The sequence below is a fragment of the Pygocentrus nattereri genome, chromosome 16, assembly GCF_015220715.1.
Source record: "Pygocentrus nattereri isolate fPygNat1 chromosome 16, fPygNat1.pri, whole genome shotgun sequence".
NCBI classification, from domain to species: Eukaryota; Metazoa; Chordata; class Actinopteri; order Characiformes; family Serrasalmidae; genus Pygocentrus; species Pygocentrus nattereri.
In genome coordinates, this window is record NC_051226.1 from 32,647,124 (window position 1) to 32,666,167 (window position 19,044).

Consider the following 19,044-nt stretch of genomic DNA (forward strand, 5'->3'; position numbering starts at 1 on the left):
TACTAAATGCTGAATGCTGCCATTACAACATGTAACTTGGACTGAATACATGTACTTAATTTCTGTATTCTGTATACAGATTTCCCAATACTTGTATTCCATTACATCCCAAGCCAAGCCCTCTTCACACAGTCATAAAATATACCAGAAAAAAAAAACAGATGCAAATCTTTAACTTTAAACAGTGAGTGCAGACAGCATCGTTATCCAGATCACAACACAGTACGAATGGAGAGCCAGATAAAGTGAGTGGTGAAGAGATGTGGAGTGAGTCCCTGCACAGTGCTATCAGCAGTGTTAAATTAACACCTCCAGTCTTACTGCAGAGCAAACAGGTCTCCAGTGAGCACTCGAGGTGCTAATTTACAAGTGCTAACCTGTAAGTGGACAGAATGAGCACGACTGGAAGCAACAACACAAAGACCCCCGTCTACATATTTGCCAGTGTAGCATAATTACATTCAGTTCAGTTTTAATTGCACAGGTCACAGGCCCAAACCATCATCATACATTTTATAACAGGCAGGGGTCTCTCAATGTGGCTCCACGGGAGGTCACATGACTGTTGCTATATATATAATATATCTCAAACTGCCAAGTTATAATAGCTAACTCTGCTAAAATAGAAGATGTCAAAACAGCTCATTTGATAAAATAGCTTATGCTAGCTAACTCTGCTTAGTGAATAATAGCATACACTAGCTAATCATGTTAGTTGAAAATAGCTAACTCTAGCTAACTCTGCTAACTGAATACAGCTAACACTGGCTATCTCTGCTAACTGAGAATAGCCAACTCTACCTAACTCTGCTACCTGTCCAGCTGTTGTGAGTGAAAGGCTAGACTTCTTCCTTTTTGTCTAGTAAAAGACACACAGCGACACCTACTGTCCTGAACTAGCAACTGTTCATAGTTTAAGCCTTTGCTGCCAATACAGAAATAATGTACGGAAGTATATGATTTCATGAAAATATCTCAAACATGCATGCAGATAGTCTGATTATTATTTTACCATGCTGCCTCCTTACTTTACTGAATAATTAAATCAAGAAGTAAAACAAATGGAAGCAAATTTCCACTGTTAATATAAAATACCTCACACGCATGTCACTGTTCTGAAGGAGGTTTGATTAAGTTGCTGTCATTACTGTTTTTACTGTTACTCTCAGGCCGAGGCTGCAGATGAAAGCTTACTTGTAGCAGGTGAAGAAGGAGCAGTCTTTGCACTTGAAGAGCTTCTTGCCGCCGTGCCGGTCACGGTAGTGCCGCCGCAGGCTCTGCATGTAGCCTGAGCTGAACTCGCAGAACTCGCAGGTGAGGATGGTGTCGGGTCGGAGGAGGGTGGAGCCTGGGGACTCCAGGCCCAGTGTGGGGGCGGGGCCAGGAGGGCTGCAGGACACCGTGGGGGGCTGGCTACGAGAGGCCAGCTGGTAGTGAGTCAACTGCTGCTGAACATCTGGAGGCTCCAGATATCCCATTGGCTCTGTGAGAGAGAGAGTAGGGAGAGAGAGAGAGAGAGTGGAGAGAGAGAGAGAGAGAGAGAGAGAGAGAGAGAGAGAGAGAGAGAGAGTGGAGAGGGGGAGGGAGAGAGAGCAAGAAGGACAGGGAGGGAAGGAGTAAGAGGAGGAGGAGAGAGAGAAAGAGAGTGGAGAGAGAGAGAGAGAGAGAGAGAGAGAGAGAGAAAGAAAGAGCAAGAGAGAGAGAGAGAAAGAAAGAGAGTGGAGAGAGAAAGAGAGAAAAAGAAAGAGTGGAGAGAGAGAGAGAGAAAGAAAGAGAGTGGAGAGAGAGAGAGAGTGAGAGTGGAGAGGGGGAGGGAGAGAGAGCAAGAAGGAGAGGGAGGGGAGGAGTAAGAAGAGCAGGAGAGAGAGAGAAGAGCAGAGAATGAGGTGAAGTATCTGCATCATGAGTGATGAAAGGGAACTAAATCAGATGCAGGTCTGACTGAATTCTGATGTTAGTGTTAGTGGTGTTCTGATGTGGTGTTTGTACCACTAAATGGTTCATGAAAAGCCACTACTGTTAAAAAAAAAACACCAAAACCACAAACCTCAAACCTCAACGCAACCCACCCCCTCCACCCCCAACTGCCCCCTGCCCCCTGCCCCCAGGGCTGTGATGCTAACCACAATACCATGGTCGTGTGATGCCTACTGTTACCGTTACCACCACAAAGTAAATTTTTTTTATTACATTTGTTTAGCTGGTAAAACCTACAGGAGTGCACATGTTCTGTGTGATATGAAATATAAATACACAATATTTGTTTAGTTATTCATTGTCCTGGAAAAGCAAAACTTTTCAGCTGCTGGTCACTTCACGCCAACCAGTCAGCACTCAGTAGCAGTACACTTGCTTCAGTGGAAGATATCATTTTTTTTTACAATATGAACTTTAAGATCTTGACATGGTTAATGTCACAAACTTGGTAACATTTGAATAGTGGCCTAGAAATAATATAGAATCTTGAATCTTTGTTTATCAAAATTCTAAAACTATTGGTTTTGTCAAGGTGTAAACAACAACAAAAACAATTTGATGTTAGATTTTAGACCTCACTCTAAATAAATAATGCAAAGCAGCGGTCCAAGGACTGAACCCTGTGGGCCTCCAAGTGTTACAACGCAGATCCATCAATGCTGAAGAACAGGGTAATAGGGGGCTAACAAAGTATCAGAGAAACAGATGGACTACAGTCTGTAACTGTAGAACTACAAAGTGCAGCTATACAGTAAGTGGAGCTGATAAGATGGACAATGAGCGCAGAAACGAGGAGGTGGTCAGAATGCTATGGAAAAAGTGTTTCATTTTGATAAACACTGCCACGGTTTTATCACTCAAACCTGAAAATGTGCTTTTCACTTCTCTAGAGCCCTCCTTGCCTTCCTTCTAAGAGCAGGCCAGTTCAATGAATAAAGCACATCTCTGGTGCCATCTGTCAGCAGAGCGCAGGAGTCAGCGGATAAAAGGTTCAGAGCTGAAATCAGCGGAACACACAGATCTCACGTCGCATAGCGAAGAACAACCCTGCCTGAGCCTCCTCGAGCTAACGCTGGACTTGCAGCACCAACACATCACTCAGTTAGGACAAGACTGAGATGAGCAAGCGCTTTTAATATTCCACTCGCGGGGGTGATTTATCTGTGCTGGTGGATGCAGCGGTGGAGAGAACAGGGGACCTGGAACGACACGGCACGGTACTGCAGGATATCAGCAAATACATGGATGACCTTAATCTGACAGAGTCCTGCAACAGCACAGTCAGAAACCACAGCAGGGAATTTCACACTCACCAAGTAGGATCACTGAAGGCCCCTCGACACAATAATATCACAATACTTAAGCCACGATATTATATTATTACGATACCTGGACCACAATATTTTATTGAGCCACTGTACAATATTATCACGACTCTTGAGTAATGATACACTATTATCAGGAGCACAATACAACACAAATTAATCTTAGAACCACAAAATGATATGAAGGTGTGGGGATCGCTAAAGGCCCCACGATACGATATTATCACAATACTAGGGCCACGATATTATATATCTAATTCTAAATATTATTACGATACCTGAACAACAATATGATATGATATTATCATGATTTGAAAATATCACAATACCTAAACCACAATATTATATTGTGCAACTGTATATTATCATGACTCATGAGCGACGATACAGTATTATCATGAGCACAATACAAAACACATTCATCTTAACACGATACTAGAACCACAAAATTATATGTAGGTGTGGGAATCACTAAGCGCCACACGATACGATATTATCACAATACTAAAGCCACGATATTATATTATTACGATACCTGGACCACAATATTTTATTGAGCCACTGTACAATATTATCACGACTCTTGAGTAATGATACACTATTATCAGGAGCACAATACAACACAAATTAATCTTAGAACCACAAAATGATATGTAGGTGTGGGGATCGCTAAAGGCCCCACGATACGATATTATCACAATACTAAAGCCACAATATTATATTATTAGATACCTGAACCACAATACGATATTACAGCATAATCAGAAATAATTAAGCAATTTGATATTATTCTGATACCTGATCCCCAATATTGTGTTATGATACTTGAGCCACAATATTAACATAATACTGGAACCACAATATGATATGTAGATGTGCCGATCAGTAAAGGCCCCACAATACGATATCACAATATTACAGCCACGATATTATATCATTAAGATACTTCAATAACAATATATTATCATAGCATATGAGCCACGTTATATTATCACAACACTTGAGTCAGATTTGAAATTATTACAATACCTGAAACACAATAGTATATTGAACAACTACACAATATTATTGTGATTCTGCATCAAGTATGTGATAATTTAGGCATGCAGTTAGCATCATGCTAACTGGTGAGGTACAAGCTTACATTACTTGATAGTAATATTAGCGTCGTAGCTCTAAATAAACAAATATTACTTATCTCAATACAATTTGAGGCAAGCATGTGATAATTTAGGAATGCAGTTAGCGTTATGCTAACTGGTGAGGTACAAGCTTCCAGTACCTGTTAGCAACATTAGCCTCATAGCTTCAAAGAAACAAAGATTACTTAATAACTCAACATGGTCTGAAGCAAGTATGGGATGTTTTAGGTGTGCGGTTAGCACCATGCTAATTGGTGAGGTACAAGCTTCCAGTGCTTGTTAGCAACATTAGCCTCGTAGCTCCAGTGCGAAAACTAATGAAAGCAAACTTAAGGTCACCAAAGGTGTCCTGGCTGATTGACTGCATTTGAGGTAAACAGGTACATTTCATTGTTCTACAAACTCTTCCTTTAACCAGCAGCTAGAAAACGTTCCATAAGTGGACCAGACCGGACTGGCCCGGCCCGGCGCTGCTGATACTCTGGAAAATGCAAGCAGTGCATTCCAGAGCAGAACTCGCTCTCAATGCGCCCAAGGGGGAGCCCCGCTGTGCCAGCAGAGAGAGCCCAGCAGCTGCCAGGAACATTCTAGAAAGCAGCAGATAGCACGAAACAGCAGAATTCACGTCCAACTTTTAAACCCTGAAGGGACCAACAGCGCAGCCTGGGACAGAGTCTGGAATAAATGGCCAAGCTGTTACTCTACTCCAGCATGACAGGCCTACTTGAAATGCAGTTATTTTTAATGCTGGCAAAACTGCTGAATTGCTCATCTCCTGGGAGTAGCAGTCGATTAAAAAAGCATGTTCTAATGTTATCTTGATATGAATGAGATAATATATGAATTATTTCTCACTCCTCACTCGTTTAAACAGTTGGAGAGATTGTGTGTCTGACAGTCTATCCGAATGACTGTGTGGATCATATGAACATTATAGAGCTTTTTAAATGAAACAGTAGGAGCCGTATCGCCCCCTACGCTTCCTGTAGTGTATTACAGTCTGTCATAGTGACTGTGTGGATCATATGAATATTATAGAGCTTTTTAAATGAAACAGTAGAAGCCGTATCGCCCCCTACGCTTCCTGTAGTGTATTACAGTCTGTCATAGTGACTGTGTGGATCATATGAACATTATAAAGCTTTTTAAATGAAACAGTAGAAGCCGTATCGCCCCCTACACTTCCTGTAGTGTATTACAGTCTGTCAGAGTGACTGTGTGGATCATATGAACATTATAGAGGCTTTTTAAATTAAACAGTAGAAGCCGTATCGCCCCCTACACTTCCTGTAGTGTATTACAGTCTGTCAGAGTGACTGTGTGGATCATATGAACATTATAGAGCTTTTTAAATGAAACAGTAGAAGCCGTATCGCCCCCTACGCTTCCTGTAGTGTATTACAGTCTGTCAGAGCGACTGTGTGGATCATATGAACATTATAGAGGCTTTTTAAATGAAACAGTAGAAGCCGTATTGCCCCCTACACTTCCTGTAGTGTATTACAGTCTGTCAGAGTGACTGTGTGGATCATATGAACATTATAGAGCTTTTTAAATGAAACAGTAGAAGCCGTATCGCCCCCTACGCTTCCTGTAGTGTATTACAGTCTGTCAGAGTGACTGTGTGGATCATATGAATATTACAGAGAGCTACAGAGTGGCTGATTTGAAGGGTTGACTAAATACATACCGTTGGTGTCCGGACTAAGTGCTTCGTGTTGGGGATCTGTTTGGGGACTGGTGTTGGGGCGTGTGGTGCGGAGAGCGGCCGCAGCACGCAGCCTGGGCAGGGTGAGGGTCTCTCCGTGCTCCCGCAGCGAGTGCTCCTTCAGCTGGCTTATCGTCATGGTGGAGAAGGAGCAGGAGATGCACTTGTAGGTGTTCTCACCTGAGGAGACAGCACAGCATGAGTGGATTAGCTTCTGTCTGCTTATATGAATATTAAAAACTGATTTAAAGCGATAGCTTTAAATAAACACAATTTTCTCATTACAGCAGATGTAGTTGATCGCTAAGAGTGGTGCTTCCACTCCAGCCAAGAGAGGCTCTGTGGTCATAAACTGACCACTGATAAAGGGTTGAGGATGGCTTTATGACCATCTCCTTGTCCATTTTACGCTCATTGTCCATTTTATCAGCTCCATATCCACTTGGTCGTGGATCATTCTCAGCACTGCAGTAACACTGACATGGTGGTGGGTTAATGTGTGTTGTGCTGGTACGAGTGGATCAGACACAGCAGTGCTGCTGGAGTTTTTAAACACTGTGTCCAAAAACTGTCCACTCCTACCTGGTCAGTCTACTTTAGATGTAAAGTCAGAGACGACAGCTCATCTGCTGCTGCACAGTTTGTGTTGGTCGTCCTCTAGACCTTCATCAGTGGCCACAGAACACTGCCCATAGGACGCTGTTGGCTGGATATTTTTGGTTCTCAGTCCAGCAGCGACAATGAGGTGTTTAAAAACTCCAGCAGCACTGCCGTGTCTGATCCACTTGCACCAGCACAACACACGCTAACACACCACCACCACGTCAGTGTTACTGCAGTGCTGAGAATGATCCACCACCCAAATAGTACCTGCTCTGTGGGGGTCCTGTGGGTGGTCCTGACCACTGAAGAACAGGGTAACAAAGTATCAGAGAAACAGATGGACTACAGTCTGTAACTGTAGAACTACAAAGTGCTCCTATATGGTCAGTGGAGCTGATAAAATGGACAATGAACGTATATACAAGGAGGTGGACTTATATACAGTATATATAGTGGCTGGTTGTTGTATATATGATGCCCATTCCTATATACTGTTTTGTTGTCCTGTCTTGTATTTATTGTCATATATATTTACTGTTCTATAATGTGCTGAATGACAATAAAGACCACTAGACTCTACTTGTCAAACTGTGCATAACCAAATGAGTTAGTCTTCAACTGTACACCAGCAAGGTGGAGCTACAAGGTAGGGGTTTCCGATAAAGGGGCCAGGGAGGGAATATGCATGCTGCTCTACCAGCTCTAAAATGTGGATTCAGTTTCAAATATTCCAAAGGATCCCAAAAGTATTTCAGAAACGTCTGGACATGACAAGCTGCTCAATTATATATGAGATATATTTAACCTTCAAATGGTTTAAACAATTCAGAGTAGGTTCATAAAAAAAATATTAAAAATTCATTAAAAGTTAATAAAAAATCTCTGCTTCAGATGTTCTCTTAACTTCTACCACATCTTTCTGTTCTCTCCGGTAATGCTTATCTTAAAGGGCCCACATTTTCCCTGAGGTCCACTTGTAACAGTTGTGTGGATTTATATATCAAAATTAAAATCATAAATCATTTCTACTCGGGGCTAAACATCTGCAGGCTGAATGGGTGGAGCTGAACGCCTGTAGGCTGAATGGATGGAGCTGAATGTCTGTAGGCTGAATGGATGGAGCTGAATCTCTGTAGGCTGAAGGGATGGAGCTGAACGTCTGAAGGCTGAATGGATGGAGCTGAATGTCTGTAGGCTGAAGGGATGGAGCTGAACATCTGTAGGCTGAATGGGTGGAGCTAAACATCTGCAGGCTGAATGGATGGAGCTGAAGATCTGCAGGCTGAATGGATGGAGCTGAACATCTGCAGGCTGAATGGATGGAGCTGAACATCTGCAGGCTGAATGGATGGAGCTGAACATCTGTAGGCTGAATGTGTGGGGCTAAACTGCTGTAGGAAGAATGGATGGGTTTAAACTGTTATAGACTGAATGGGCGGTGCTAAACTGCTGTAGGCAAATGGGTGGGGCTAAACTGCTCTGTGCCAAATTATTGGTCACATAAAAGTGTCTTCATGGTTATGACATCACTACCATAAATTAAAAACAGGCTATTTTTGCAGCTTTGTTTCCATTTATGGACTGTATGGACTGGAGTGATTGATCTGCTTTAGCGCAAGGAATCATAATGACGCATGCTCTGAAAATGAGGTAAACACTGAAACTCAGACACTCGTTTTTTTGTCGCTGTGTCCTTCAATGACCTTGACTTTAGCGTTAGCATTGCAGGAGGTTCCACAGATTGAATGGAGAGGCTTTGAGCAGAGGGTGGATAGTTCAGTACGCTGTGTGAACGCAGTGATGCAACACGGTGGATACGATGTTATGATGACAAAAACTAAACACTCATGGTTCCACAACGTTTCTGTTAATATGGCCGGCTGAATATTGCGTGAGCTGCACGGTATTGATCTGACTCATCCGTTTTTTCTCCTTCGCTTTTCAGCTGTGACAGGAAATGCCACTCATTCAGCATCTGTCCATCGATTGCTGCAGCTCATCAGTTAGGCTGAAAAGAATCATCTAAATGAAGCATAATGGTGAAAAATGAAACAGTGGAACTGAATCTGAGCAAATAAGTAGGATAAATCCCTGTGTTCGTTTGAGTTTCACTATTGGGGAGCACATCGTTAGCTAATTTAAAATGAAATAAAGTGAAAGTAGCCCTTATTTATATTAAGGAAGATATTTTAAGACTTGGTAGGTTCTCTGTGGATAAAATGTGGTTATATGGAATGCGCACTTAAGCCCATCATGGTTCTGTGCAGCTTTAATGGCATTTTTGGCAGGAATCATATTTCGATTAAATACAACAACAAGCCACACAGCAGAACACAATACAACAGAATTACAATATGCTTAACTCCAGCTAAAGCCTACTAACGACAACTGCCTTTAAACTGTTGGAGTTCAGAGGTATATATACATATTGATTACATAATTATGTAATTAAATATATTGTGGGATTACAGTTGTGCGTGAAAGTTTGGCATGTGCGAAACTAATTGAGTCTTTTGGACTTGTTAGGTAGGTCAAGAGCAGGCATTAAGAACTATCAGCTGATAACAGTTTCAGAGCATAAGAAATTCTCTGATGCTTCATATTTTTTGCAAAATCTCAACAATGGGTTCCTCCCAGCAGCTGGCTGAAGCTATAAAAAAGAACAACTGTAGAAGCCAAGGAAAAATATAGAAGAACAGCATATATTCTGGCTTTAAAAGGCAAAGCGAAACCCCCCACATGGCAGCAAAGAAAAGCACACTTTTGTGTGTTATTGAGCCAAACACACACACACACACCCACCCACACACATTTTCTAAGCCACTTCTCCCTTCGGGTCGCGGGGAGGTTTGAGCCAAACACTGCAAACTATTTACAAGAAATATGTCAGATTTTACCAGTGATTTCAAATATGTTTGAAATGGAAATTTGGCCTTCACTTTTAAGGTTTTAGTCTCTTTCCATTCAAACAAAGATGTGTCTAGTCTGATATGACAGGAAATAATTGCCCAGTGGTGTTGCCAAGATGGCCCCTGAGTGGACAGATTTTCCGATAAGCTCTTTCACAAAGGTTTAGAAAATCACACATATTCTACAAATATCACCTTCAACCTCATCACAAAAGTAAATATCTAAAGTGTGCAAAACAGCATCAGATAAGCCTCAGGTTTTCTAGAAAAAGGTCCTTTGGGCTGATGAAATGAAAACGGAACTATTGGCCACAGTTGTCAAAGGTCTGGTTGGAGAAAAAAAAGGAAGCAGCATTTTATGAAAGGAACAACGTGACAATGATCTGAAACACCTCAAAACTCGCCATTAACTACTTTGAGAAACCAGAGCTGGGGCTTTTGGAATGGCTCTCTTAGCCCCCTGACATGAACAAGAATTGTGGCTAAATATTAAACATGCTGTGTATTTAAGACAGTCAGAGAATATCGCAGAACTAGAAGCGTTCTGCAAAAAACAGTGGGTTAAATTCCCGAAAACAAGAGCAGAAAGATTCCTAGCTGGCTACAAAAAGTGTCTTCAAGCAGTGATCTCTGACAAAGATGGTGCTACTCAGTACTGACTTAGTAGAGTGTCTTATTCAAAAATTAAAAATGAGATTTGATCAAAATTTTGCATAAACACACTTACATTTAAATAGTACAGAAAGATTGAAAGAGTGGCTCTAGATGTCTAAATGATGTTACACACTGGATGCAGTGTTTTTTTAATTGAAATTCCACCATATTCAAAAAGAAATTGGTTGAATCATAAGATATATATTGAAAGAACAAAAGTCCTTTGCCCCTTACAAAATGGGCAAACTGGTGGCTTAGTATAGGAAGCTTTCCACTTCAGAAAAGTGAGAGAATAGTGAGTTTCTCCTCATTCAGGAGCTGAGACCTTTGCTCTCAGCAGAACAGACCGACGCTGGGCTACTGTACTGTACATTTAGGAAAGTAAAAGCAGCGGGAAGAGCTTCGTTACTTTCTTAGAGAAGCTGAAATGTTGAGTTCTTCCACATTTAACTCTCAGTTTAAGATGCTTTTAGAGATACTGATTCTTTTAGTGTTTGGGTTTTTATTTACTGGAACTCAGCTGCTCCATCATCTTGGTTGTCATCATGCCAACAGCAGAGGTGATTGTTATTCGTCAGACATTTTGCTGCTGACAAAATGAGCAAAAATCAAACATTGGTTGAATAAAATAATGTCACATTTTTGTGTCTGAAAAATCAGGTTTGGAGTGCAAGATACAGTTAATACTATACATGATCAAATTAATATACTGTTATCAGAATAATAAAATGTGTTTGGTATCTAACGGCCTCAAGGGTGGGAATCAATCTTGTACAGCAATATGTATAGATCAGTTTAATCAGGGTCCTTGAGTTCCTCAAAAGGACCAGGCTTACAGAATTAATACTGAGGTGATGAGAGGACAGTTCATAATCAGGATGTGAGCTGCTTTTACTGTATTTTCTGTTCATTGCTCCGTTAAGGGTTTACTGTGTGGGTAAGTAGAGTGTGAGACAGATGTCAACTGTCAGTGTTTGATTGTCCTCGTGTTGTAAGAAGAACTGAAACACCAGCGTGTGATTGGAGCAGCAGCCATCTTACCTGCATGAGACTTGTGCAGGTGACTCTTGAGGCGGCTCAGGTAGGCAGACTTAAACGGACAGAGTTTACAGCGGAACGGCTTGTGGTGACCGTGATGAGACTGGACGTGCCGGTCCAAACTAGAGAGAGAGAGAGAGAGATAATTAGAGATATAGAGAGATACCGAGACAGAAAAGGGAAGAGAGAGAGTCGGAAAGACAGTAAATAAAAAAGAATGGTAGAGAAGAGAATGACAGACATATAATGAAGGAGAGAAAGAGTGGGAAAGAGAAGGACCAAAGAGAAAGTGCAAGGGAGAGGAGACAAGCAGAGAGAGAGAGAGACAGGGAGAATGAGGGACAGAAAGAGGGGAAATGAAAAGAAAAAGAGAAATAGAGAGCAAGAGAACAAGAAAGCGAGAGAATGAGAGCGAGAGAGATGGAAAGAGAATGAAGGAGACAAAAAGGCTGGGAGACAGAGAGAAAACGACAGAGAAAAGAGAGAGCAGGAGAACAAGAAAGAGAGAGAGAGAAAAATGGAGAGAAAAAGAAAAGAAGAGCAAGAGAGATAGACACAAAGAAAGTGACAGAGGAAGAGAGAGAGAGAGCTAAATAACTTTGGAAGCTAACACTAAGTTAGCACAGCGCTAACTGCAGGATTTCATCAACACACACACATCTGCTGCTGAACTTCCAGGACACCTTAGACATCCAGGTGACTCCACGGAGGGTCGTGGGGTAAAGATTGAGACTGAGGGACGTCTAATGAGTTCTGGTGACAGAGAAGTGCCCACCCTGCCAGGGAGAGTCTCTGCCAACCCGGCTGTCTCCAGCAAGAGTATCTTGGGAATAGGCCCTGTTTTCTCCTCCCTGCCTCCGGAGCGGCATGGGAACGCTTCGGCTTTCTGGGTCACAGAACATCCAGTGAAGGCGGATTACACCAGGGAGCTCAACAAAGACGTGGTCTTCAGCTCCCGATAAGACAAACTGCTCCATCTAAATATCTGGCAGCCTTGCAGGAGCTCCACCAGGGCACCATATGTTTATTTTCATAAAATACAAAATTATGGAGAAGGGTGTGTTATTATAAAGGACCACGTGTGCCAGACCACCACGGCTGATATTTTTATTAGGTTCCATAAAATACCAAATCTGTTAGAACATCTGGGACAATCTAGATCAGCCGCAGCGTACAGCACCCCTTGATACATCTGCAATACCCGCTGGTTCAGATGTCTTTACAGTAGCGGTGATGGGGACCAGGGGTCACCTTGACTACAACACAGATATAGACATTTTATTTACCACCAGTGAACCTACACGAGTCTTCTGAGCTTTATATAGAATGTTGATGATGGAAGATCTGTAATGATACGTTTTCTTTGGGGACTATTTTGCCTCACAGCGCCCTGCATGTTATGTATCCCTCCACCATTATTGGGTTTTAGGTTCTCAAAACTATCGTACAACAGTGTCTCAGTCATCAGGCAGTGAATTCATAACCATATCATGTAGTAGCTTTTATATCATGTCATGATATAAAACCATATCATGTAGGAGCTTTTAGAGGTGGACGTCTGGTTCCTATCACCACCACTGTGAACAACTCCGACTTGGTAAGTTCCTCTAGAACAGAATGTTTCACACCAAACTGCTCTGAACGACTGTCTTTACATCTTTACCACTTAATTATGCAGAAATATTCAAAAATCAATGGGATTCCTACCAAAACATTCTGCTCCGGATAAAAAAAAAATTCAATTTGGGCAACGACACAGACTGAAAGTGCCAAATCTGAGTGGGCACATTTTGTGCTGCGCCTTCTCACGCAGTCCAGTCAAAACAGACATTAAGAACAAGATGTTTAATTTTTTAGGAGATATTTCTGAGGAGAGCAGGAATAAAATAGTCAATCTGTACAATAACAAAGAAAGTCAAAGAAAAATAAGTGAAAAAACAAGGAAAAAAAAACTGATTAAAAACTACAGTAATATGTGGATCCTAACAACCACTTGGAAGACCTGGTAGACCCCAAAACTGCCCCCATCAGATAAAACAGCACTTAAAGCTCTCTGAGAGAGAGGAGAACATTGAGCTGCTTCAGATCTGAAAACATCCACAGGGGTTTCTGTCCATCCTTCCACTGTGAGAAGACGACTCAGTGCTATGGGTCTGAGAGGATGTGTAGCTGTCGAGAAGAACTTCACTGGGGAAAGGAGATGGACACATCAAACAAAGAAGCTGAACAATGGACCGACCACCCCAGGGTTCACTGAATGGGTTTGATTACTTCAGAAAATGATCAACCAGCTTCTTAGACTGAACTGTGGAGGGGTGTTTGCGGATGTACTTGAGAAACTGAAAGTGCTGTTTCTCCGTCTACCTGCTGCGTTGAGAGGAATATGTAATGACCTGCACACCAGCTCCGCCCATTTTTCCGTCCCTCAGATGCATATGTATGAGAGGAAGAAAGGCACGTAGCATGTTTCCATGCTCACGGCTCATAAACTCAGAATGTAGGCCTGTTCCGTGGGCAGAATGTGCTTTGCCTGTCATGAAGGGCAAAGCAGTCTTAGCGTTCACCAGCTGCCCGTCTACAGTTCAGGTGAGATCTAAAGATCTTTCTTACCAAAATGACTCCATTAGACCCAAAACTTCACAGCAAAACTAATATTAATCAACATGACAGTGTCTCCTTTTCCGTCCTGGGTTATTTCACAGCTGCTACAGAGCGTAGCCGCTAATGCAGCTCAGTGTCTGGACGTCTGGAATGGAAGCATAACCTAATCTGTCTCCGAGGCATCAAAGCCTCCTCACCTCCGCTCCCGAGCAGGAAACCTCTGATTGCTCCACATAAATCAGTGAGGACCGCGTCCTCACTTGAACACAAGCAAAGCAAAGTTTCACAAAGCAATACTAGCGTTGCTAACGCAAATGACTGAAATCCAGTAGCATCTAGCAGGGCAAACATCCCACACTCTTTCAGTTCTTAAGGAATGATTGAGGAATCAATGACATTTACGCCGCATGCTCGATTAGCCTAGACATGCTTGGTGTCTGAAATTGTTTCTGTAGCTTCAATGCTGGCACTATGGGGCTAATGTAGCTAATAAGTAATGGAAGCTTAGGTGCGCCGATTAGCGACCGAGTTGTGTAATCTCAGTAGACTTGCTTATGTCGTTTCTGACATGCTGTTATCACAAACATGGACTCAATAATTCACAGTGGGTACAACCAACTTAAAGTAGAAACAAAATAATTTGTGGTAGATACTGAATAATTCACTGTAATTACTGAATAATTCGTAGCAGCTATTTATTAATTCATTGGGGTTACTGAATAATTCAAATAGCATATAGTAAATAATGAATAATTTGTTGTAGATACTGAATATTCGTAGTAGTTAATAATTTGTAGTAGATACTAAAAAATGTATAGTATATACTGAATAATTCACAGTAGATGCTGAACAATGAATTTTGGATACTGAATAATTCGTATTAGGCACTGAATAATTCATAGCAGATACTGAATCATTTATAGTATATACTACTTAAATTCACAGTAGATACTGAATAATTTATAGTAGATACTGAATAATTTATTGTAGACACTTGAAAAATTGAAAAATGTATAGTAGTTACTGAATATTCATAATGAGTATTGAAATATGTATGGTATATACTAAATGATTCATAGTGGATACTGAATAATTTGTAGTAGATACAGAATAATTAGCAGTAGATACTGAATTATTTATAGCAGATACTGAATAATGTGTAGTAGTCATTGAATAATTCAAAGTAGATATTGAAAAATGTATAGTAGTTACTGAAAATTCAAAATGCGTACTGAATAATGTATAGTAGACATTAAATGATTTATAGTAGATACTGAATAATTTGTAGTAGATACTGAATAAGTCATAGTAGATTCTGAATAATGAATAATAGATACTTGATAATTCTTTGTTGGTACTGAATAATTCATAGTGGTTATGTATAATTTATAGTGGATACTGACTTATGTGTAGTAAATACTGAATAATTCATAGTAGTTAGAAAATGAATCATAATGATTACCGAATAGTTCATAGTGGTTATTGTATTATTCATAGTAGATACTAAATGACTCATAACGGAAACTGAATCATTCATAGTAGATTCTGAATAATAAGCCTGCAAGTTCAAGTGACCTTTAAGGGGTTAATTAGGTCAAACTACCAAACTGTCCTCTGTCGACTCTCTCTCTCTCTCTCTCTCTCTCTCTCTCTCTCAGTGTCTCTCTCTCTCTCTCTCTCTGTATTCAGCTGTGCTTACTTGTGTCTGAATGGTGATTGGAACTGGCAGTACTGGCAGCTGTATTTGTCCTCCCTGTTGATCAGGGCCATGGCTGAATGGCTCCTCTCGTGCGAGCGCAGGCCCTGCATGGACATGAACACGCGGTCACACAGACTGCAAGGATGTCCTGGGACCACCCGTGCCTTCTCCTGCTCCAGACCCACTGTTGTCAAGTCCACGGTCGCCACGGCTACCGGCCCACCCTCTTCCATTTCGTCTACAGGGGCGACATCAGCAACCGCGTCCACCGGCACCGAGTTTGTGTCCGTAGTGACGGCATCAACGTCGACTACTTCCTCTATGCTGCCATTGGCGACGCCATCCACAGCAACAGCAACCGGCATTTCCACCACTTCCTGCTGAGAGAGGAAACAGACAAATTTACATCTGTGGAGTCATAATAATTAAATAATTCAATAGTAATACAGGCGGCCTATACAGCACCAGCAAAGGCTGTGGTCGACTGTAGTTTTAGACTTAGAGAATTGCTCTACACTTAAAACAAAAGGCAAAAAAACAGAAACAAATATTACAGTAGATTATTAATGTAATCATCTATTCCTTCTCTTCTTCTCTCTTTTCTTCTTCTAACTGTTGTTATTATTATTATTATTATTATTATCAATTTGTACTTAAAAAAAGGAAAAGACTGGACAAATTTGGCTTGACAAAGTGAGCTAAAAATGCTTCAAATGTTATCATAGCAACAGTCTAGCCACAGCTTAGCAACCACCTGGAATAACAGAGTAACAGCAACCACCTTAGCAACCACCTGGAAAAACATAGTAACAGCATAGCAACACATAAGACAGCAATAGTCTAGCAACAACTTAGCATCCTCCTGGAATAACAGCAACACACTAGCAACACCTTAGCAACCACCTGGAATAAATAGCGACAACATAGCAACATTATAGCAACCACCTAGAATAACACTGTGACCACATAGCAACACCACAGCCATAACACAGCAACACCCTAGCAACCACCTGGAATAACTTAGCGATGACATAGCAACATTTTAGCAACCACCTGAAATAACAGCAATGACACAACAACACTGTAGCAACAACATAGGAACACCTTAGCAACCACCTGGAATAACATAGCAACACCATAGCCACGACATAGCAACACCTTAGCAACCACCTGGAATAACATAACAACGACAGCAACATTATAGCTACGACACAGCAACACCTTAGCAACCACCTAGAATAACCTAAACATTAGTCCACAAAATTTATTATTGTTGTTTTTTCATTTTTATTTACTTGTATAATAACTAACAAATAAATAATGTTAAATCTGCGTCTGCTGCAGTACAGAGCGTTGAACAGACTGAGATTCCTGCTGTTTATTCTGGGTTTAAGATCTCTTTATTTGTGTAAATCTCAGCGACTCTCCACAGCGATTCAGTTCAAATTATGACTCTGTAGGATTACGATTCATGAAATCTCACATTTCACCTCCATTCAGTTCAGTTCAGACTATTTTGGTTTCATTTAGAACAAATTTACAAACTAAACCTTCATCTACTCACTCTTCTCAGCTCAGCTCAGCTCATTCTTCTGAATATTTTCACTCCATCTAATACTTTTTTCACTCTGACATTGTAAAGCAACCTTGGGTTTGTAGCATTAATTTTACTCTAACTGCTAAATAACCTCGTAATTCAGAGGATTCAGTGATATTCAGTGGGAACATTTTTTTTGGAGCATTTCAGAAGTCGTTTACACCCTGCATTTAACATGCGTTTCATGTCTCGACTGTATCTGGTATCTGAATAAACTGTGGCCGGATCCCATTTACACTTTTCTATAAAAACATGTCCCCAGTTGGAGCTCATGAGATCTGGAGAATGTGTTGAGTATGGCTCTAAATATATATTTGGGGCAGTCGTGGGCAGGTTGCTGGTTAGATCCCCAGCACCGACAATCCATGACTGAGGTGTCCTTGAGCAAGACACCTAACCCCTTTTTGGTGCTATATAGAACCATATCCAACACATTCTCCATCAATCTGAAGAACATTTCCCCATGCAGAGAACCATTAAAGCATGCAAATGGTTCAGGGTTCTATATAGAACAGAGGTTGGTGACACGCGGCTCTTTCACTGTTGTGGCTCCACAGCAGAATCAGATTTGTAGGTGAAAATAAAATAATCCTCCATTACAGTAAAATGAAGTTCTGCTGATAATTCAACACGGTTTAACAATAAATGGTCTTAAACGTTGGCGTTAGTGTAGAACTGTTAATTCACCCTTTAACCCTGAAGTTCAGTGCAGACTGATGGTCACCATAGCGACGCAGACAACACTCTTCCCTATCTAGTAGCTATCAAAACAGCAAAGAAAAAGATTTAAGGTGAACATCAATCATTTGGAGACTGATGAACTTATTTGCATTTGTAATCACGCCAGCTGGTTTCATGATATGTTTAATCTGAAAACTGTCAATCACTAAAAAGTCATGAACTTTACATGGAGCTACACAGTTAGCTCCATTCTGGCACGTCAGGCACCGTTTAGGGTGGAATGGGAAAACGTACACAAGAAGCTAGCGAAAAAAATATTAAAAAATCGAGACGTTTTACAAGAAACTGTTCTACTTTTGAGGAAATGTTTCCTGCCAGAGACGCGAGAAAAGTGGCTATAGTTCTAGTCAAAGCAGAGCAAAGTGAGTCTGCGCTTTTGTTTATATGACACGTTCAGGCTATACTAAGACATTAGCACATACTGAGACATGTTTACAGCCAATATGGTGAAACGTCACTCCAATGAACCGGACATGAAATGTTGTGGCCCCTGAATTGTTTTGATTTTCCGATCGGAAAGTATGCGTCCAGAAGGTGTCTAGAGGCCAAATGTGATCCGATCACCAAAAACGCATTTTAAAGCAGGGAGTAAACAGTCCCTCGGTTCACCACCAGACAGTTCCAGTGCTTGACGTTAGAAGCAGTGAGGGAACAAATTATGACAGCGCTCTACTATCTTGCCTCTCCCTCTCCAGGCCTTTACTCCACAGTGACTTCACGCACAGTGTAATATATATATATATGGTTTTGGCATTGCCAAGGATTAAACACAAATATTATTAAAATCAATAAAGAACTGACTGTAACACTTTTCACGCCCTAACGTTTGCTGTTAATTGTGAAGCCCTCGAGTAAAAGCGGTGCCCCATGTGAGGCCTTGTGGTCATTAAGCTTGTGGTGTTATGGTCAAGGCCGTGTTTGATTACACGGATAAACAGCCTTTGGAGGCCTCTTCACCACCGCCTGGACATCCCTCATTCTTAATTTGGAAACGGACGCAGGAACGAGTGTTGCTGGCCTTTTTGCTGCCCACAGGAAATGCAGCGAGTG

General features: G+C 41.3%; 1 protein-coding gene across 7 annotated transcripts in view; it reads right to left on the minus strand.

Moving 5' to 3' along the window:
- The window catches only part of znf462 (zinc finger protein 462), a 96,874-nt gene that overhangs the window by 14,870 nt on the left and 62,960 nt on the right, over window positions 1–19,044 (minus strand). For 6 of the 7 annotated variants that reach the window (XM_017721061.2, XM_017721059.2, XM_017721063.2 and 3 more), the window contains 4 exons: window positions 15,657–16,036; window positions 11,360–11,478; window positions 6,135–6,332; window positions 1,195–1,483 (listed from right to left, as the gene is read on the minus strand). In XM_017721061.2, coding sequence (XP_017576550.1) covers window positions 1,195–1,483; window positions 6,135–6,332; window positions 11,360–11,478; window positions 15,657–16,036 — 986 coding nt within the window. The remainder of the gene's footprint in view (window positions 1–1,194; window positions 1,484–6,134; window positions 6,333–11,359; window positions 11,479–15,656; window positions 16,037–19,044) is intronic. The other variant, XM_017721064.2, reaches the window with a different exon arrangement.